General features: G+C 39.6%; 1 protein-coding gene across 3 annotated transcripts; it reads right to left on the bottom strand.

The window, feature by feature from the left end:
• Positions 1 to 13,616: 13,616 nt before the first annotated feature.
• On the bottom strand, positions 13,617 to 20,501 carry LOC147448268 (putative complex I intermediate-associated protein 30). 3 transcript variants are annotated; one of them, XM_086524122.1, is made up of 9 exons: positions 20,326 to 20,501; positions 18,591 to 18,704; positions 17,070 to 17,117; positions 16,897 to 16,988; positions 15,847 to 15,927; positions 15,267 to 15,359; positions 15,012 to 15,189; positions 14,284 to 14,410; positions 13,617 to 14,185 (listed from the first exon to the last, which is right to left on the bottom strand). In XM_086524122.1, exons 1-9 carry the CDS (start codon positions 20,369 to 20,371, stop codon positions 14,146 to 14,148), a joined length of 819 nt encoding a protein of 272 aa, XP_086380248.1. In that variant the 5' UTR covers positions 20,372 to 20,501; the 3' UTR covers positions 13,617 to 14,145. The 3 variants fall into 3 exon arrangements, with proteins under 3 accessions (XP_086380248.1, XP_086380245.1, XP_086380247.1); XM_086524119.1 differs by lacking the exons at positions 13,617 to 14,185; positions 14,284 to 14,410 and adding an exon at positions 16,143 to 16,243 and having other exon boundaries at positions 14,680 to 15,189; positions 15,847 to 15,934; positions 20,326 to 20,498; XM_086524121.1 differs by lacking the exons at positions 13,617 to 14,185; positions 14,284 to 14,410 and adding an exon at positions 16,157 to 16,243 and having other exon boundaries at positions 14,680 to 15,189; positions 20,326 to 20,497.
• Positions 20,502 to 22,051: the final 1,550 nt, after the last annotated feature.

Here is a 22,051-nt window from a genome sequence, read left to right as displayed (position 1 = left end):
ATAATGTATGGCAGACAAGGAACCGCCGTGTTTTTGAAGGAGGATTTGAGGTGGCAAGCTTCGTAGAAATTTTACAAGAAAGCAAAGTGCTAATATGGGCACTCGGGCGCAAGCATCATCCGGAGGATTGGTCTAGGACTACTTGTGCCTTGTTGTCAGCAGATGGAATGCCTAGGATGGGGGAAAATCTTGGCCATCGGTAAATAAAAGATCTCAGAATGACAAGAGTATGGACCTTGTGTATCAAGGATGTGGAGGCGGGGTGCTATGCACCTTATCTTGATGTATGAAATAATAACCACTAGTGGACCACATTAAGGAAGGACTATATTTGCACCTCATCTTCATGTTGTGTTTGCTCGATTTTTTCTTTGCTCGAAAAACCTTGCTCGGTGTATGAGAGAGCTCCCTCTCTCTAAATCTTGTTAAGAGAGATGTCCCCAAGGTCCCTTGGATCTCTTGGATTGCTCGCTTGTAATAACAGTCTGAGATTTTTACTATGATGCACGTGTACTCTTATTATTATTATGCATGTTTTGTTGTGCTTTTTGGAAAGAGGACATGTATGATTTTTGCATTATTGGGATCATCATGAATGTGAGCGAGAATGATAGTATATTCTAAAGTTTTAGGATCTCGGTTCTTGACTTGCTTCCTAAGCTCTAGGTCAAGACCCCTAATGAACCCACATACTTGTTGGAATCATCCAATCCATGCTATATTAAAATGACATCTTGCTAGTGAGATATGTATTGGTTCAATGTGCAATGATATTGATTCAAACAAGAATCCTGATCGTACCAATTTTGATCGTTGAGTCCTTGGTTGGAAGGAACTCCTTTTGGGATACTTTCTCCAAAATAGCCCGTGTTTTAGGATAGGTATGGGATTCATTTACTGAGAAGAGTATCTATTGTATCCTCACCACAAAAGTTGGGTGGCTTTATGATTTTCAATAGTATTGTAACTTCTTTTGGATCCAAGTTAGTGCTAGCAAAATTTTCCAGCCTTGTGGCCAAGTTCTTCTACTAAGATAGTGGTTGGAGCAGATGTAGTTCCCTTGATGCTCCTATTGTGGCTTGGTGGGACAGATTGTTAATGACATGAGATCTGTTAATCTAGTAACATTTTCATTTAATGTAGCTATTACTACTACTGGGTCTATTTGCCATTTCATTAATTAATTAGGGCCCAAGATTCCTTCTCCCAATCTTCCCAAAGCAAATGCCCAACGTTCGCCCCACTTCCTGCCTGCGCACTGGCTCCAGTTGCCATGAACGATTTGTTCTACTGCGCCGCTAGCACCGCCCTACAAAGAAAACAGGCTTTGAGCTCACTGTTGTTGCTCCGCCCGTCCTCCTCTCCCTGTTCTCTGCTCCAGATGCCCCCCATCGGCATCCTACACCCCTCCTCTCGCCATGCACACGTGCCAACAGAATGTTTACAGAATTCTTTCATTCACTCAACGCTGTCATACACCTGTTTGTCATGATTGCCCTGCTGTCCATATCACCATCACCACCAATAATATTCACTGTTTGAGCAGATGAAGGACCGAACGAGAAAATCCATATGCCATGCCTTCACTCCTACCTCCGCTGCCGCAATGAGATCTATCTCTCATTGCCCCTTTGGCCTGCCATACACCGTCGCGACACAGGCCTCACTGTGCAGATAGATAGGAGCACAGAGACGGGGATCTGCACACGGCCTGTGCCGTCACAACAATAAGAAAGAGAGAGGCGCAAACATGCGTAAAAAGAACAATTTTTTTTTTAATAGACTCTCTCTTCATCTCTCCCCACCACGTGCCCTCAGCCCTGGCCAAATATTTCCTCCCACTCCCTTTTGATATTAAACCAACAAAGCATCTCCATAGATGCCAGTTAATGAACCCAAAAAAAGTCGTTTTGGTCTCCTACTTGGTGATCTAAGTCATATATGCGTACTTCTACAACCTTAAACTCTCTACGTTTGATTGAGTCATAATCTGTGGGATTATAGTATCCTTGTCTACATCACCCATGTGGACATCAGATATAGGATTTAGATGGCAAGCAGAAGGTGAACCTTGTTCAAAATCAAAGTGATGAGTGTCTGGAATCTTTGATGACATGGTGCAATGCTTGCAATGGAACAAAAAATAATTACCTCAACAAATGTTCTAGAATTTTGAGTGACAATCTTAAATCAACGTAGAGGTCCTCAATTGGCAACAAATTTCTAGATGCTTGTGAAATTGTGGAATCAAACTTGAGAAGGATCATCACACGCAATTGAATTTTCTTCAAATTTTTAGTTCTAATTGGTTGTTAATTTTGTTGTCCAAAAACTTTGACAATCATGATAAAGAAGTAACTTGTGAGATTGTGAACTTGTCTGCAAACTTTTGTAGGGCTTAAATAGGATTCAAATTGTACAATTCAGTTTGGTCAGAGTTACCCTTGGTAACTCAATGTGTGTTGTAGAGCTGATTTCTCCACTTCAAAGTTGCTTTGGGGTTGGGAATTGGTGGTATAAGTAATTTGCCCACACTTCTTTTGAAAAGTAAATACAAGCTTGAAGCACATAACAACAACGGCTAATTTTGTAGGAGACTCAAACGGCTGATGATGCCTTGCACAAGGGAAAGTGGACTTAGAGAAAGTGTCACAAAGGGCTCAAGAAGCCCCCGTGCTCTCAACGAGACCACTCACACTCTGTTTCACATAGGTTAACACCTGACACAGGATGTGTGTAAGGGTTGCTACCCACACTATGGAGAGAGAGAGAGAGAGAGAGAGAGAGAGAGAGAGAGATCGGGGGATCTCAGCCTGCATGCATGCAAGACAATAGTTTAGTAAGAGAATTAAAGCACTCATCATGCTATCTTCCCTCATAAAACAGATGGATATGCACATAAGTTTTTGCCTCAAAGGGTAAAAGCATGTTAACGTGACATGTTTTTTGTGCTAGTTAGCATATTCAAATTAGCACATCTAAAAAAACTTGGGGGCACGATAAAATTTTCACAAATAATATAAAAATTTGTCGAAGTTTATATATTTGGATTCCTTGTTTCGGGATCTTTCTATTGATATATCATGCATGTCATAGATCTTAAAGATCTAGCTCGTGTTATTGTACTAGCTAGCATATGTCAAAATTGTGTTAATTAGCATTGTCTGGGACAGCTTAAAGCATTTCACATTAACATGATTTTGCCCCAAATTCACCAAGATTTTCACAAGACAAGAGTAGTCCCCCCTGTTAGCATAAGTCCTCCTCTTTCTCAACCCTCCCTTTGAAAAGTTGACCCGCTATTTTTTTTTCAATCGTTGCATTTCTCCTTAACCAGGTGACCAGGCGATAAGGCTGTGAAATAGGATGATGCAACCAAGCCTCATACCGCACCCTTAAAATGAGACATTCAAAAGCTTGACCATATTTGTTTATGCTAAAGATTCAAGCACATAAGCAACCAGCAAGGTCAACTCTATATAGCAAGCCAAATCCAGAAACAAAACAAGTAATAAATATCATAGAGAAAAAAACAAAATCAAAACAAAAGTACCCACCAAGTAGAAATGTCACATATTGATTGAGAGGAAGGTGCACACAAGCAATATATCGCAGGAGACCACCCATCACGGATGGGGCCTTATTGAAGTCTTGTCCAAACACATTATCAATGGGTAGAGAGTACAAGAGATAATCATCACCACCTTCATATAAGACCAAATAAAGGCAACAATTTGGTGGTGCAAAATTCGATGAACAAAAATGAATGCCCCATGTTGAGCACCACAAGAGTCAAACGAGGCGCCGGGCAAGGATAACAAAAAGAAAGCCGAAAGAAGAACACAAGCCATTAAGCGCAAGAAAAAAATGAGCCGTGTGGGAAAAGCTATTTAGAGCTACACCCAAACAAAAAAATCACTTCTCAACTAAAAGGAGGAAAAGAGGGTGTGTCTCTCATAGCTAAGGGAGAGATCATATGAGCACTAGCACGCTAGAAAGATCAAGAGGCCGTAGGGAAAAACATGTGGGAATAAAAGCAAAGGGCTAAGGGATACTCCAAGGGCTAAGAAAACAAAGCAAAGGGCTATCGCTCCCTAGAATTGAACGCTATGGGATAGCCGGGTGACAACAAAAGCTACAATTTTGGAAAATTTTGAGGGCCTTCAATCTAAACACTACATAATGGGAGGTTGTATGTAGTAGATTTTCAAGCCAAGATGCTAAGGGATTCTTGTACTATTGGCAATAAAAGTGGGCACTAGGGACAACCTATAGGCACTATGATCTCTCTCTCTCTCTCTCTCTCTCTCTCTCTCTCTCTCTGTGTGTGTGTGTGGAGTTGTGATCTTTTATTTACATTTTGTAAAAGATGTAAAGGGCATGGTCTTTAGGACTCTGCTAAGGAATGGTCAAAATATCCTCTTACATCCTATCCTTTATCATGTGAGCAAAAAAGTATTTGGACCTCACCAAGAAGTTTTTATATATAACAATATTACTAGCATTTTAAATAAACCACAAGAACCACACCCTAAAGAAGGTAAGACAAAAGTTCATCATGCGATCCACATACTCCAAGAATCCAAAAGTGGAATTGTATTTGGTAATTCTAGTTCCTCATGTACTGTGTCACTAGTATGTAGCCCATTTCCATCATTCATGTACAAGTTTGCAGTTCCAAAACAAATGTTGCAATCTAAACATCTGGGACATTTCCCATTTCCCAAATTCTTCTTATGCATCAACTCTACTATAGCTAGTGCTCCAAGTGGTCCACCAACAAACCAAAAGTGGAATTGTATTTGGTAATTCTAGTTCCTCATGTACTGTGTCACTAGTATGTAGCCCATTTCCATCATTCATGTACAAGTTTGCAGTTCCAAAACAAATGTTGCAATCTAAACATCTGGGACATTTCCCATTTCCCAAATTCTTCTTATGCATCAACTCTACTATAGCTAGTGCTCCAAGTGGTCCACCAACAAAAGAATTCAAACTTAAACATACATTTTGCAGTCCAAATTGAGTTTTAAAAAATTTTCCACCATTCACAATCCTTATCAATGTCCCAAGCTCTAATAGACCCAGCCAATTTTCGGAAAATTGGAAGCAGGTGAATTAACTAGAATCTGGAAAGATGCTTCTAAAAGTTCAAAGGTAAAACGAGAGGAGCCGACACGTGGTTGTAGCCATATGCTTGGAGAGGTTTGAGGAAAAAAAAAGTGGGGAGATGAGACATGGAGAGAGAGAGAGAGAGAGAGAGAGAGAGAGAGAGAGAGAGAGAGAGAGCCGCGTTGCCATGTGTCAGTAGGAGTACGAGCGCACAGAGGGGCTTGATTTTTTTAGATGTATCATAGAACAGGTCAAGGTGAGAGGGTGAGAGAGAGAGAGAGAGAGAGAGAGAGAGAGAGAGAGGGAGGGAGGGAGAGAAAGAGAAAGAGAGAGAGAGGGAGAGAAATACGGGGCTCCATGATGAGCTCAGAAGTCTGGTGATGGAGGCCTCTCTCGATATGCCAGAAACAAAAGAGGGAGAGTTAGCCTAGAGTGAGGCACTGCCATCAGTTGCTCAATCGTAGAATGAAGGTGGGCGTCTCCGATGGCCACTTCTTCATCGATAGTTTTTATTGTCTCGACAAGCAAAGGAACATAATTTTGTACGACCCTCTCGAATGCAAGCCCATATATCCTTCTTTCAAGGATGCAGCTGTGGAATCACTAACATCCTCTCTCTCAACATCATCACCATCTTTGGAACAGTAGAATATTGGCCTCGTGCTTATCCCTGCTCGTTGTCTAACCTCATGTCTTGTAGAGGGCTCTCTCAAAGAAAAGCCAAGTTTTCTTTCTCTTCAAGAGGATACTTGTGGCAACCTTTCGTTAAAAAAGGAACATACATATAGGTTAAAGCATCAGAGTGCAAAAAGATTGGCAGGACCTGCTTGCTTGCTGCATTCTTTGCACAATGTGATGGGTGCAAATCAAATTGAGAGAGAGAGAGAGAGAGAGAGAGAGAGAGAGAGAGAGAGAGAGAGAGAGAGGCCATGTGTCTGATTAATGAGGATGGAGTGGGTCTCAATCTTGTGAGCATCATGATAGACGGATGCTGCTCTGGCTTTGGACGGAAAAGGGAGGGTGATGGCACGTGGGGGGGGGGAGAGAGAGAGAGAGAGAGAGAGAGAGAGAGAGAGAGAGAGAGAGAGAGAGAGAGAGAGAGAGAGAGAGAGAGAGAGAGAGAGAGAGAGAGACTCTGAGTCAAAGATATTAGGGCGAGGACTAGAAATGGTGCAGGTCTTGCAAGGGATGAAGCGCACGGATGGTGAAGGTGGACAAACACAGAGTATGTGCAGAGTAGATAAGGGGGAGATACGCATGAGGTTGCAAGTCGAGCACAGAGAGGATGCGATCGTTGACCAGAGAGAGAGAGAGAGAGAGAGAGAGAGAGAGAGAGAGAGAGAGAGAGAAAGAGAAACGTGCGCTATGTCTGAGAGCACAGAGATGGGATGTGTATGTAGCAAAGAAGCAGGGAGAGCCGGTGGTTGTGGCATTGGGGTTTCATACAGACTAGATGATGGCGACAAGAGGGCTTTGTTTGCTTTCAAATGAGCAGATTCGTATCGAATCTGGACTACAAATTAATTCAATTTTGAAAGTAGACCCCGTAGTGTGATTAGGAAAAGTTTGAGGTCATTTTTTGTCCTTTAACGTTTAGAGAGAGTGCTCCACACCAATGGAGAGGGGGCTTCTGTTACGGAACCTTCATACTAAAAATTTTGTTTGAATTTCTAAAATGAATTTTCTTTGAGAAACAATTTAAGATAACTTTCCATTGTGTGATCCTTTTACCTCAAGAAGGTCTTTCATAGACCAAGAGAAGTTTTTGAATCATCTCACATCTTTTTCTTTCCTCATATTCACACCTCCCTTCTCATCCCACCGCCTTCTTCTCTCTCCTCTTCCTGCTAGTATGTCTTTACTTTCATCTTCTTTGTGTCATCTTCATTGAGCAATGGAGACCATCTGGTTGAAATACCCTTGCACATTCATTGAACCATCACCACCTATGAAACATTAGACAAAGACAATCAGTGGATCCTAACATCCATAACCAAGGGCAGTTGTATAATTGTGCAGTAGAGCCAAATAATAAAAGCCTCTTAAAAAACTCAATTATTTTCATGTTGGAGAAAGGTTTCAAGCTTTCTAGAGCTAAGAAGATAGTGAAGGAAGGTTTAGTGCAACATGTTTATATGCATAAAACCTTCATCTTTGTTTTGTGAAAGCAAACTGTAAGTAATTCATTTGTTTACACTAGATTATTTACTGTTATTGCCACCTTTACTCTTGCTTGTTTGTGCTACTATGTTCATATGATTGCTATATATTGTTTTTTCTTTTTTTTTGTGCTAATATTCTCCTTACATACATGTTTCCATCAAGCATAGAGGAATGGAAGCAAATGGAGTGTGCTATTGATAGTTAGGATGTCTAGCATGGTTCATTAAGGAGAAGCTTTACAAAGGGAGAACTCATGGATCTCTTGCAAATTAGGGGGTATTCTTTTATGGTCATTTCTATGTTCCACCAAGATTCATGAAGGATTGGGATAGTGTCTCAAAGTTTGCATTGCCTGATTTTAGGAGTGGAGATTGACCAATACCAAGCTCGACAATAAGTCAAAGCTACAGATGCAAAAGCTTTTTGAAAGTTAAAAATGTCTAAAGGCTAACATTTTAAGAAAATAGAGAAGTGTATCAATTTGCATGGCCATCATTGTAGTTGTGGACTCTTTAGTAAAGGTAGATTTGAAAGTGTTTTGAACAAGGATATCAATTAATTGCTTAAACACGGAAGATGTATTAGAATTTTTGGATGAAGGTTGTGCTCAAAAGATAAGATAGGTCCATATACACAATGCACCAAGTGCAAAAGGATCTATAGAATGAAGAAATAGATTTTCTAGAAAATTTTTCCTTTAACATAGATAGGAAGGTGATGTTTAGATAATATTTTTTTTCTTTATGTCATGTGTTTCTTGTGTATATGTCATAGTCTTACTTTCTCGTTTTGATAATATGGTTTGTAGGTCTCAAGAAGGATTGAAACAAAAGTTTTGGGCAAGAAAGTGATAGAAGGATTTGTTCATCTGCTCTTTAGTTAGTGCCCTACCTTATTGTTGGTGTAATGGTAGTTTGTATTGAGGCTGTCTAGAGCACACAACAAGAGAAGCAACCTCTAAACACCCCTCAAGGCTCCCATGCTACTCAATTTGGACTATGGCAATTACAATTACAAAAGACAACAACAAACGCACAGTCAAACCCATACAAAAAAAAGGAGCACCACTTAGTCATGAATGCAAACTAGGATGCAAGAGAGTTTTTGTCCACAATAAAAAATAGGCACAACAAAACACACACAAGTAATCTTACACAAACACATGTATCAAATGGAGCAAGAAAGATATAGAGCAAAGGGAAGACAGGAGAGAAATCGATTTGGTTTATTTATAATATGCACAATGGTAAGGGAATTTATGATAGCGGTGAGTCAATATATGTGGCATACTTAGGCAAATAATGTACATCCAGATATAAATATTAAAATAACTACCAAAATGAAAAAATCCCTATATCTAAGCCCTTCAAAAAATAAAATACTTACACATAAATGGGCCGTAATATTTTTTCATTTCATCTTTTTTTAATGTATTATTCATTCATCTAACCAAGTGATTAGCTAGCTGAGGGGTTTCAAGGAGATATGGGAGAAGTTTCCCTAACACACACGCATATGTACAATGTAAAGTGAGGACAGCCACAGTGTTAAGATGACTACATGGATAGCCAAAAAAACGGATGTTTGTACCCATTGCTTCCTACAACTGGCAATTTGTACAAAAAAAAAATGATATCAAGGACAATTAATTTGTTGGTGCAAATGGCTTATTTTTTTGGTTTCAATTGCAAATCTCACCCCTTTGAAAAAGTTGGTTCTTGTTTAGTAGCAGTACTTCTCGATACCTTGAGTAGACCAGATTGGCAAGCTTCCATATTTCTTTATAAAACAAGGAGTGTGACTGTAGATAATATGCAACACAAAAAAGAAAATTCATTTAGTCACTTATGCAAAAGTATTGGAATAAATTAATAGGATCATAATTAACAACTATTGTTATGTAGTGTGTAAAGTGCTCTGAGATCCAAGTATTTGTCATATCTTTCTTAAATCTATTCAGTGGTTTCTTGAAGTTAGGGAGGTCACTCTTTCCTGAATGATTTTTATCACAATAAGAGAAGACTACATCCAAGGCTTCCCACACTTCTGCCTTCTCATTTCTTGCTCTACCATCACCTATATGGTCCTTTGTATCATTATGTAGGGCCTTCCATTGGTTGTATTGTCTTTGTCTAATCCCAAGCCCTAATTTCTTTCTACCGACTAGATTCAATGGTGACTATAGTTCTTTATCTTCTCTTTACTTTGTTGAAGTTGATGGTTAGGAGAATCCTTGAGTTGTTGTAGCAAATGGTTTTCCAGCTTAAGAATTTTCCAGCTTAAGAATGTCTCTCTGCTGCAAAATTTTGTGTATACCATAATGACCATTTTATGCCATCTTCTACAAACCTCATCCATGAAGAACAATTGAGGAATTTTGGGATTCTTTTGGTGGGGTCTATGGGATACAACCCACCATGTCTCATAAGTCAATGAGCTTCTTTCCCTCTGATCTCATTGCTTCAATGGAAAAAGGAGGAGTTTTAGAAACCCTATTTCTTTTTGAAGGGGGGAATATTCATCTTCTAACTCAACATGGAGATGATAGATACCTCTCTTTGTAGGATTCATGGTTACCATACCAAGGACAAATCTTGGACATGGGAATTAGATGATAAGAGGATACGGTGAAAGAAAATGTGCCTAAAAGTGCTAACCATGCGGAATTTTAATTTTGGGCCAAAAGAGAAAGTCGGTGATTTGGAAGAAAGATTTTGAAAGCAACACTCCATGTGGGGCCCTGAAAAGTGACATCCCATGCAAATGAAAAAAAGATGGAGACTTACCTCAAATTTTGGGATTTGAAACTAGTTGCCTACATTTTTCTAAATGCAAAAGGCTTTCTCTGCCATTTCTTACAGGGGAAAAATGACCTCAAACTCTTTTAATGAGTTGTTGAATATGGTAGTAGTATTGTGAAAAAATCCTTAGTTTTAGAATCCCACCATTTAACCTACTTTTGAGCTAGAGCCCAATCCTTGTATCAATGATCATTTGTAGTTATAAGAGGCACTTGTAAATTATGTATGCATGTATGGAGTAATGTCCAAGGAGTCTGGCCAACAAGAAAGGTTTGCACCTTGTATTAGAGTCCAAAATCTAAAGAATGAGGCTAATTCCCTTTCTATGCATAGAAAGGGCAATTTTTTCCAAGATGCAAAGCAAGACAACCTTTAAAAATAAAACTCAAAAATACATTTTCAATTCCTAGTGAGTTAACCAAGTATTTGTATCTTCCATTCCATATCAAATAAGAACATGTACGTTTTCATGATTTGACAAGCATGTTAGAAATTGAAAGTCTTGTTTTAATTGGGGCAGATGTAAAAAGCTTATCCCTTAATGATACCTATCATTGACCATGATAATAAATCACAGGACAGTCAATCGGAGACCATAAACATAAAACCCAATCCTTCTTTGACAAAAGCGCTCTCCCCCCCCCCCCGGCCCACACACCCCCAAAAATCATATCCTTCACATTCTTTTTTTATTTCAAATACATTTCATATTCAATGGAGTGTGCTTATAGTGTAAAAATTAAGACTACATGGGGATTTTCTCTCATAGATATCATGCCCAATCGCATGATATTGATTTCAAATACACTATCATTGCAATGAAGTGTGCTTGCAATGTAAAAAACCTAGAACTAGTTGAGGCCATGCATTCACATGCTTCATCAAGATAAAACAATCTTTCCAAGGAGTATGAGTGCAAACTTCTACACAACACCACATCAAGTACTTCAAGGCCCCATCATTACATATCCTTAGAAGGTTGTCAGAGCATGAGCAAGCAAGTTTACAATTTCATAATAGAGACAGTCAATTGTTTCCATCCCAAGAGGTGCATCCAAACCGAGTAGTCTATTCTCTTCATAGTCCTGCCCAAAGGATTTAATTTACCCTTTCACGTGCTCTCTCTCTCTCTCTCTCTCTCTCTCTCTCTCTCTCTCTCTCTCTCTCTCTCTCTCTCTCTCTCTCTCTCTCTCTCTCTCTCCCCTTGATAATGATGAAATAAGTAAGAATGGAACATAATACATAGAGGAACATTTATTGAGTAGTGAAAAGTTGTAATCATAACTCCGGATGCAATATACAACAAAGATGATAAGCTAAGGAGGGAAGAGAAAAATAGCATTCATGATTAGAGAAACATAATTATGAATAACAATAGAATGAAATGGAAATGCAAATGATTATTCAACTAGTAGAAAGACGATACAAGAGGGCTTTCTTCATAGCCTTGAGCTGGCCATCTCTTGCGTAATATAAGATGCGTAGTACAACTCTAAAGGAGGTCAAATTCATCCTCCAAGAATCCCTAGGAAGAGGGGCCGACCCTACACAAAACCACTCCCTAAACCAAAGGAAGTTAAAAGTAGGAAAGAAAAACAAGGCAAGGGGCATGTGTTCAGGCAAGACAAAGTAGGGAGTTGATTTTGAAAAGCTCTTACACGCACAAAGTATCATCTCATTTCATCTACTTTCATCTCATGGAATTTCATAAGGGTTGGTTCATAGTAGGCTGAAGCCCATCAAATAGCCTCCCCTTGGGTTTTAGACTATGGCAACGTGTGTAGGAGCAACACAAATGCCCAAAGAGGCTCATTTCGTATGTCAAAGATGGCTCAAAGCTGCCTAAAGTGGGTTATAATCATTGGTCCCATAATGAATCATAAAACCCTCTTTTCAAACCAATGATCATTATTGAGAACAAGCACTTGTTGGGCTATCTCCAAATTACAAAAGAGTGAGGTTGAGGATAATCATAATGTGCTCTACAAAATATCATAGTCAAAATCAAAGGAGGCAAAGTGAGCGCTCCCTCAATCTTCTTCAACTTGTCCTTTTGCAACATTCACTCCGGTCTTTCTATTTTGTTGTTGTTGGTGGTGAACTTCTTTCATTGATCTTTGTAGAAACATCTAAGAGGTGGATGACCTATCTTTCTAGAGTAGGTGCATTTGTTGTTCTTGTACCATGATGAATCTCCTAGCTTTCCACATGTATGACATTGTTTTGGGTGATCAAAATAAAACCTCCACTTGAAGAGGATTGTGCTTCCTTTTTGTGTTATCTTTTTTCTTTTAGTTGTAAATAGATTACAAATTTGCAAATTAGGCACAGGTTCTTTTTCTCCAATTATGGTGACTACGTGATCATTTTAATTGGATAGAGCTCGTAGAAGGACAACAACTTTGTCTTCTTCTTGCGCATCACATCTTATGTAAGCAAGTGGAGTGACAACGCTTTTGAGCTTGACATGTCTTCATCACCCTCCATGGTTAGTTTGTATAATTATTTTTTAAGGCTTACTTTGCACCTTTTTTTACTCCAAGATTTTTCCATGCCATGCTCTGTGTGCACTAGTATACTCATCCACAGAGTGGATATATGTAATGCTTTGATGATTATGCTTAAATCTTGCTCATTCTTTACAATCATTTGGGAGGCAATTTTGGATGAACATATGTTTGGGTAAGATCTAGGTCGGGTTGCTTGCTTAGGGACGTCTTCATTATTGACCAACGATTTTTCTTTATCAAGTACCCTCTCATTTTTCTTTGCCAAGTATAGAAGCCTTGGGCATTGATTTTTCAAGGTCTTCCTCTCCCATGATGCCTATGTAGTGGCTTAAAAAATTTGCAGCATAATCACAATATCGTCCCCAAATAATGAACACGTCTATAATTGAATTATGATTGGTTGTGGAGAGAAGAAATGAGAAATTTCCCTTTAAAAATGAATGGTCTCCTTGAATGAATTGAAACTTTGCCTCTGTGTAAATGCCCCCTAGGCTTTAAAAATTCCTTTTGATGTCAAGTGAAAGCATGAATGGATGATACACTTTTATGGGTTGGAAGCAATTTTTCATTAGCTTTCTTTTTTTGTTTCAGTCACATTCTCTACTCCCTACATCATTAAACGAAAGGACATCTTCAAAGAGATTTTAGAAGTTTAAGATTTGGCATCAAAGAGTCTTCCCATTTTTGGCCAGGTTTCACAAAAGGGTCGACCAAGACATGGAAATAGAACATGATTAATTCATAAAAGTAGATACAATATCCTTGTCAAGTGCATAGAGATAGCCCATTTACAAAGAGGCTAGAGTAGCTAAAGTTTCCCACAAATGGAGGGGTAGACAAAGAGAATTAAGGGGCTGATTTGGGTTGAACCTCCACAAGCTATCCAAGTGGTTAGGAATGTAAGTAGACTTCAACAGCAAAGTCACATGAAAACATAAAAAGAACAGGAGTGTTCTCTTCCCAAATAATATGGAGCTGATACAAAATTCTACCATGCAATGTGCTAAATATATCTTCCAACGTGTAAGTTGATTTGTTGAAGTTAACATGCACAAATGTCTCTTCTCATACAAAGGGGTTATAAAGTTCGCAATAAGACTCTGAGTTCACTTTTTGGAGCCCACTTTAATGGCATCCCATGAATTAGTTCAATTTTGTCTTAATTCTCCATTTTGGAGCCCACTGTACTAAGAATAGTAGAAAACATTTACAAAAGGAGATGAATTCTCAATAGTAGGTATAGAATAGAATAGAAATGTTTGAAATTCTGTCACGATGTACTGTTGGATATTGCTGAAGGGCAAAAGTATTTTGTCAGATATGTATGTTGAGTGTGGTCCCCTCATGAAAGCCTTGATGTATGTCCAGAATGTGTCCAGTTTGAGATACATTTGCTTGCAATGGATCGTCGGAAAAATTTGCTTTCATAAGTAAGCAAATTTGAATATAATCATGGATTCACTCAAGTGGGCTTGTAGGGCAAAGACTTATTCATCAACCAAGAGCCACGATCTGATGTTTTAACATTTGAACATAAGGAGCCTGTCATTCTTTTTGTATCAAGTTGGGCAGGGGACTTCACACACACATCCATTATGACTGCGAAGATTTAAGAAAAAAAATCACATCAGTCAAAAGGCAAGAGCTGCAGCATCTAAAACACGCCGGGTCTCCCCAAAAGTTCAAGGGGACTCAACCTCAAAGTGATAAAAGAGAGCCTTGACCGTAAAAGGAACTCATCAAGAGAAATATTTCCATGGTAATGCTTCAGCAATGTCTTGGAACTTTCTCTCATGCCATATGATCCATGCACGCTGTCCATAGCTGCACCAAGAAATAGCCAGAAAACAGCTACACCTGTTTTGTGTTGTCCTATGCTGATTCTCTTACTCTTTTGCTGATTTTGTAATTATGGAAAAGAAGAACATAGGAGAGAGAACTCTCTAGTTATGTTTCAAAACGCTATAAGATGCCAAACTTTGCAGTACTAAAACTCCACCCCTACTTTACTAAAATAAGACAATTTGCTAAAACACCCAGTAAAAAGGAAGAGCCAGGACATGGCTCTCCTGGAACATTCCTTGATGACGGTATTTTGAGAAAGCTTCATATGCTGCCAAAACCTACTACAAAAGAACATGTATTATCAACACAGAGCTCATGACCTCAGTGAGAACAGCAAACTGCACAAGCCTGCTAAATGAAAACAACCGTACTAAAGAGGGTGGAATTGAATGTTTGAAGTGATAAGACAATCTACCTAAACACCTGATCAAACATGTGCCACAGGACCGCCCCTTCACACAAAGTAGGTGATTCTTATTTCTCTTATCGTCTGCGTTGGCTAATCATACCACAAGTAGGTTGGCTACTACAAGATTCACAAAAAAAAAATCGTTGGAATTGCCTTAGCCGTCTGACCTACGCAGAGCCTTGATCCAATCCAGTTCAAGCCTGAAGTCTCCAGGCCCCACGACTGCACCTTCAAGGCACCCGTTTACTGAGACAGCCAGACCCATCCCACAGACTCGTGACTGATTCATCTCGCTCTTGAGTTCGATTATTTTGCCCTTCATAGTAGGTAGATAACGACTCAATGGAATCTGTACCAAAATGTACACAAATAAAGAGTGGAAGTACAACCACCAACATGTAGGTACAAGAGAGACCATTCATCTACCATGACTTCAAACCATTCATCTTTTGGAGCAAAAATCATAGACTGCCACGTGTTAGCATCCTCAAAAGTTCCCCACCATGACTGCGTCCGTATCTAGGCAAAAGGCATGACAAGGATTAATATTACAAGCCCTGAGCATTACAAGACTGAGGGACATTTCTGAGTGCTAAATGCGATCTTATCATGGCTAAGGCTATCAAAAGGCGCAATCACAACCCCCTGAGAGCATTCCATTAATCCTGCTTGCAAAAAAGAAGTTGCAAGCTTTAAAATTATCCATCAAGCCCAGGTGTAGAGAGTCCTTGTGCATGCTCAAAATAGAGAATTGTAAGAAAACTCCATCAATTTTTGCTGGGCTATCAAGAAAAACAGCATGTCAAACCAAGAAAGGATCACCAAGGGCTTTGGAACTTTACTTTTGCATGGTGATTTTCAACTCAATCAAAGCATAAGACGACACGATATGAGATTTTCAGAAGAAGTACAATAAATTCTCTCTCTCACACATACATCTATGATATTTTTAAGCTGACAACCTTAGCTTGAATATGAAAGAACGATAACTATTTTGAGCTCTTACCGTTGATACATAACAGCGTCCATCACCCTTCACACGAAGAGCAAGTGTATCAAATGAGTCCAGATCAAAGCTGCTGCAGCCCTTCATTCTAGAAAACAGTAACAAGTTTAGTTTTTCCAACAGGAGTTTGGCAAGAACAAAATACGTACAAGCAAATATTCTACAATGACTTTTAGTGCAAGTCATCTCAACATTACAGTCTTTTCATAAGCAGGCTTCTCCTTCAGCTTAAAAAAGAAAGACATAACTGAACAATGTATGCTTTAATTGGCTGTTGTGTTGAACAGAAAGCTCACTGAGCAGCATTGACCTGGAGCACATGCAAGTTTCCTCGCATATAACTCAAAGGACTTTGAAATGTAGTCTGCTTGCTGGCCCAAAGCTTTTGGTTCCTGCACTTCAGGAACCTGGCCCATGGCCGATCATGGATAATCTTGACTTACGTCCTATATCTCTCTCTCTTAATAATTTCACACAAAAAAACAGTACGTACATCGTGCAAGGAAACTCTAAAGAGAAGAACACGCTAAAGCAAAAGAAGAATACATATGAAAAATGACACACACATTGCGTGAACACCCGACCACCTCTTTATATGGACAAGCAAGGTCTTTTCACTTTCCACTTCCATGAGGCTATTCATTTCCTAGACTCACCCTTCACTTATGCTTTTTGAGATGTTTTAGAAGGATTTTTATTTTTAGGGAATTGTGTAGACCTATGACCAATTGATTGGAACTGCTAAATCCCGTATCTGGAAAACAATATTATCACGTGCCTCTGGCCTAAGAGATAACTGCCCTTGAAAGCAAATCACAACTTGGTTACCCTGGTTTCCAGCATGAAACAAGAGAAAGGGCGGATGGCCAGGAAAACTAGAGAAGGTATCCCAGCATAACCTTAATGGCATCACAATTCACACTTAAATGACTCAGGAAAAAACGTGCTCGTACAAATGGTCTTTTGGTGCTCTGTCATAACAAAAATTGTCAATTATGGTTTTAATCAAGATAAGCACAAGGCAATGGCTAACTCTTAAGAAAATTGGACCTGAATGGTGCGCATACCCGAAAACCCACTTCGTGCAATGCGTCCAATTCCTGGTTCCCTTAACTCTTCCGACAAAGTGCCCGAAAAGACAGCTGCAAGTAAGTGGAAATTACGGAAGCGGCTAGCTAGCTGAAAAGTTAGATGAGAACTTGTAAACATAAAGAGGAAGCTACCAGTTTTATTTGTGTCGCCACCCAATTCCAAACCTGCACTGGATAGACCTGCAGAACTTATGCATCATTAGCATCAATTCATGCATTCATCTCCATCAACATAGAAATCTGCAGTCGACACATGCATGATAGCCGCCACCTTTCCTCCTAAGTAGAACCAATAGACCCACGAGCTATTAACAATGTCTCTTGTAACCTTGCAAATGAAACTGCATGATTCCAAATTTCTCACTCATCTTCCTCTGTGAATAGATCCTGCTGGCCCTCCAGCGAAGTCTGTCTTATGAACAACTGCTCTATCATGTAGAAGCCTGAAGGAAGTTTTTTTCTATAGGAAATACATCTTTCAATTAATCTAGGACTTCCTTGAGCTTTTCCGTTAATAAATTCATCTACGTTGTAAACGATTGAAAAGCACATTGCTGTTTTTCATACAACAAATGAAGCTATGATATAAGATTTCAAAACATTATTCACTTCAGGAAGCCTGAGTTAGATTTCAGAAAATAAGACCAATACCAATACAAACTACACTGCTACTACTAGCACAGAAAGCATAAAACCACATTATTGTGTTTTAAGTAATCGCAGAGAACCTTTAGGCAGCAAAACAAAAATTGTGATACCCATTGCATCTAGATGTTGAGGTGAAAGAGAGTGCTACATTATGAACAGCAATGATCGAGAACTTGTGACGGGTTTTAGGTTAAGCTTTTACTCATGATCACTGCTTTGGTTTGGCCGGGTGGTATGGTGAACCGTGGCCCCTACTCAACTCTAGTCAAAGCAAAAAGTTCTCCCTGCTGCACAGTGGCTCTCTCTCTCTCTAGAATCTCTCCTCTCTCTATGGGAGTGCTTTTTTCCCTCTCTAAACCCGATTTTCTCCCTATGCAGCAGACATCCCTCGAGAGGCCAAGCTATGCAGACTATGCAGAGAGGAGGTGCAGTGAGGCACATTTTGTGCGCAGCTGTACTTAGAAACAGGATTATCTAAGACTTCTAGAGCTTATGATGCTATGTGGGCTGAAGACAACCCAAGAATAGCCAACTGTTACGACGACTCTCAACTTGATCATTTGTTGAGAAGTTATTTTGATTATATGGTTGAGTCTCAACCACTATACACAAATAGTGATAGCAACCCTAAGTTCCCTAGTAGCTTTTGATAGCATTTACTGTGAGTTCCTCAAATCACCCTCAAGTCTATGTTCAGACTGAGAGAATGAAGTTATGAACCCTACTAAAATGCTTTGTGTGTATCTCTTTAATCTAAAATGAATTACCTAACCATGGATAACTTTGAAAATGGTGCAAAGCAATCTCATATTGCTATGTTTGTGCACCAGTTTGTTTTTCTGGACTAACTAATGGGTAGCATTCCTCATATCACACAGTGTTTTAGAAAAATTGCATTTACATGGTGCAAAGCTAGCCAGAACAAACAGCAAATAGCATGATGCCCACCCTCTCCTTTCCTCAAAAACTCTTAACAAAAACAATACAAGCCAGAGAAATACTAACCACCATAATCAGAATCAGAGTGAACAATCCACTTCCTCAAATCATCCTGGCTTGAAAACCTGAACAAACTCAACTCCTTGGGGGGTTGTAGCTCTTCAAACTTCCATGCCACAGCTGCACTTTCATAAAAAGAGCAGGTGTTTGATGAGATACATGAGCCAATTTTCTCTTAATGTTCCAACATAGCTCTCTCCTCAGCTGAATAGCTTACTCAGTTAAAAAGGTTTACGTGAAAAAGTAAGAGTTATTTTATTTAAGCAAATACTGTGCAAAATCAATACATACTGAAGATCACACACATTAGACTCCTTGACTAATTTAAAAAATTGTGACTTCAACTGCCCATAAATGATACCCTCACAAAAAACTTCCAGAACTTTTCAAAAACGAAATGCAAGTTATAACAAATGAGCTCACAATTTAACCACACAATTGTCTTGGATGTACTTGTAAGATAACTAGTACCCATAGCAACTAAAGTACGGGACGAGACGTTTTATACGGGGCGTTTTTTTAATACATGTACTACACGTATTTTTTGAGGATCAAAATAAAATACGTCGGTTGTTTTCAAATATATTTTTTTACAAGTAATATATTATATGGGTCCACACAAAGGTATATAATTTATTGAAGTCAAATGTTACACATAATTAAATGGAAAGTTGACATCTATAAAGCCTAAACTCTAAGGCAAGCCAACTTTTATTAAATCTATAGATTTCCCATGTTTTTTAACATAGCAACATACTAAATGTTTTAAAACGTCCCGTTCTGTACTCTATTTCAAAAAACGCGTTTTTTAGCTGCTATGCTGGTACCCTCTGACGTGATATCGTGGATAAAGTTCTATCGACTAGCGACAATTGTGGAGTGACTAAATATCCCTTCAATATTCTTCTAAATACGGCATGCACGCTAAAGACCCTTCGCTAACAAAAGCCTTAATGCTTGGAACTTCCAATGTCATTGTTGGCTTCAATAGTTGGGTGTGAAGACTATATCGCGCCATAACACTGAAGTGAGTAAACTTCATCAACTTTTGTATTAGCTACTTTCATTTAGCTATCTTTAACAGCCTTCCTTTAGCATCAACATGGTGTGCACACTAAGGACATTTTCCTTTTACGAAGGCCCAAACCTTGGACACTTCCTCCAAACTATGTCACTGTTGGCTTCTATGTGTGGGTAGCTACCTTAGTCACAAGGAAAACCTGTTTCAAGGTCTATCCGATTGGGAATTCCGTTTCCAAAGTCACCCGTTTCTTGTTTCCTTTGTGCCATTTCTTAACGAATTTCTGAAGGTTACGTGTAAATTATAACTACAAGTAGCCATTTCTGATGCGTTCCATTGCAGCGAGCAAGCCGTTTCCGTCTCAGATGGCCTTGTCGGTCTCATTTCCGTTCCCATTCCATGTGAATACCATAACAACCCTACGATAATCAAGTAATCCCACAACACCCAAATTCACCAAGCTATTATACACTCCACATTAAAGACCCTTGCCTAACAAAAGTCCAAGATGCTGGGACACTTCCTCCAACCAACGTCAGTGTTGGTATTGCAGATGATGCCACGCTGCGGCGGCCAATGTGCAAAGCACAAAGCTAAAGGTATCAAAGTCCTGAGTCTTCCAGTTCATAAAAAGCGTGTAGCACCTCCATGCAGAAAACAAAGTAGCCCTAGTTTCATAGCTGCCTCGCGGCTACTCTGAATAAACAGAAAGAAGCATACCTCGACGAGCTGCATCAGTCGTGGCGCGGACAAGAGCTCGAAACATGTGCTCCCTAAGAAGTTTTCCTGTGAATTTTCTGTTGCCCCTAGCTTATTGACTCTCTTGTGTCGGCCCAGGTTCGACGGAGATCCAGAAAAACTTCACTCTTGCATAGAAAGTAGGTCAGTGCATGTATATTCTTCATTCTTGTGTCCATTTCCTCATATTGCTTTGTGCGCTTGTGCGATGTCATGGGAGGGTGGGATCTACGGCGGGGGCATTGTGGGCCGTAGATCCCAGTGGTGGCACCGAAAGTAATTTAGGGTACTCTATTCCAAGATCCCAATGGTGACATCGAAAGTAATCTAAGGTACCCTATTCCCTATCTACGGCTCACAATGCCCCCACCATAGATCTCACGCTCCCATGCCCGTGTCACTTAGTCCTGAGGGTGGACAATGAACGCTTGCCACTAAACAAGTAGTGCAACGCTCATCATCACAAAATCAAGAGCTTTGATTAGCGCTCATAGATGCTCCAAACTACATTCAGGTTTTTCAAAATGGAAAGTACTGTTGTGGTGACTATCAATAAAGAATGCCCGGGAAGACATGCTCCGTGTAGTGGTTTGATCGACATGTATGTCAGTTATGGTGTTGGTATATCTAACAAGGACAAATCTAGAAGCTTTGGGCTATTTTCAAAGGATGCAAGCGAGGGTTTCTCTCCTTCTAGACATGTGGCATTAAGCAAGAGGCTGACATGGGTGAAAAGACTCACGACAAGATTGCCACTAAGGTCTGTTGGAAAAAGACTTCAATGCTAATGCTCTAGTCAGCATATATGCCACATGCAGTGAGTAAAGCATGTTTTTGATGAGCTTCATGTCTGCAACCTCATCTCTGTGAATGCATATATTGGAAGATAAGCACAACAAGGGCATGCACAAGAAGATCTATGCCAAATGCGGAGGGAGGGTTTCCCTTCAAACTATGCATTAATAGGGAGATTGTTGAAAATGGGCTAGAACCCCCAAAACTATGTAGTAGAGGGGAGAATGCTCATAACGAAGGGAGAACACTTATGATTCCCACGTTTTAATGTACATTATTGATTCTTGGGAAAAGCTTAAAGTGTTGCAAGGCTGGTCCCCCTTAGTCTTGTAAAATTGATGATTATCCAAACATGATATTCACGTCTTGTGAGTGTAATCAAATTATGAACCTTTTGAGATTCCTTGAGAATGGGTCAAATGTTTTGCATATAGAATTTCTTTTTGCAACCTCTCACTAGAAATTTGTAAGAGTACACTTATGAATCAACATTATATATGTTGCCTTCCAATTGAACGTGCTACCTACCAACAATCGAAGGGTAGTAGTATACCTCAATTTGTGTCGAGGGTTGATTTCTATGGAATTTACATGCAAGCTCTAGCGTGGGTACGCACACTCACCTACCACCAGAGCCAATACGACTACGTGTAGATCGATAGAGTGAGCCAACGGGCATAGGTTGAGAGAGTCTCTCACCTAGTTTTTTGTACATACTAGTAGGTTAGCTACTAGTAGGCCTCATTTATCGGTGCATCGCCTTTAAGTGGGAGTTTGTTGGAGTGAAGGTGCTACGCCTTTTTCCCAGGTCGGATGTCCCAATGTCCGATCGCCCGCCCATGTGTACATGCCCTTATTCATTATACGTATATGAATATGAATAAGGAGCACCTCACTCACCAGTTCCTGAGGT

The sequence above is a fragment of the Adiantum capillus-veneris genome, chromosome 11 (genome assembly GCF_014529385.1).
Source record: "Adiantum capillus-veneris isolate H3 chromosome 11, ASM1452938v2, whole genome shotgun sequence".
Taxonomy (NCBI): Eukaryota; Viridiplantae; Streptophyta; class Polypodiopsida; order Polypodiales; family Pteridaceae; genus Adiantum; species Adiantum capillus-veneris.
The sequence above is the reverse complement of the archived record's forward strand: the minus strand, read 5'-3'. Positions and strand labels throughout refer to the sequence as shown.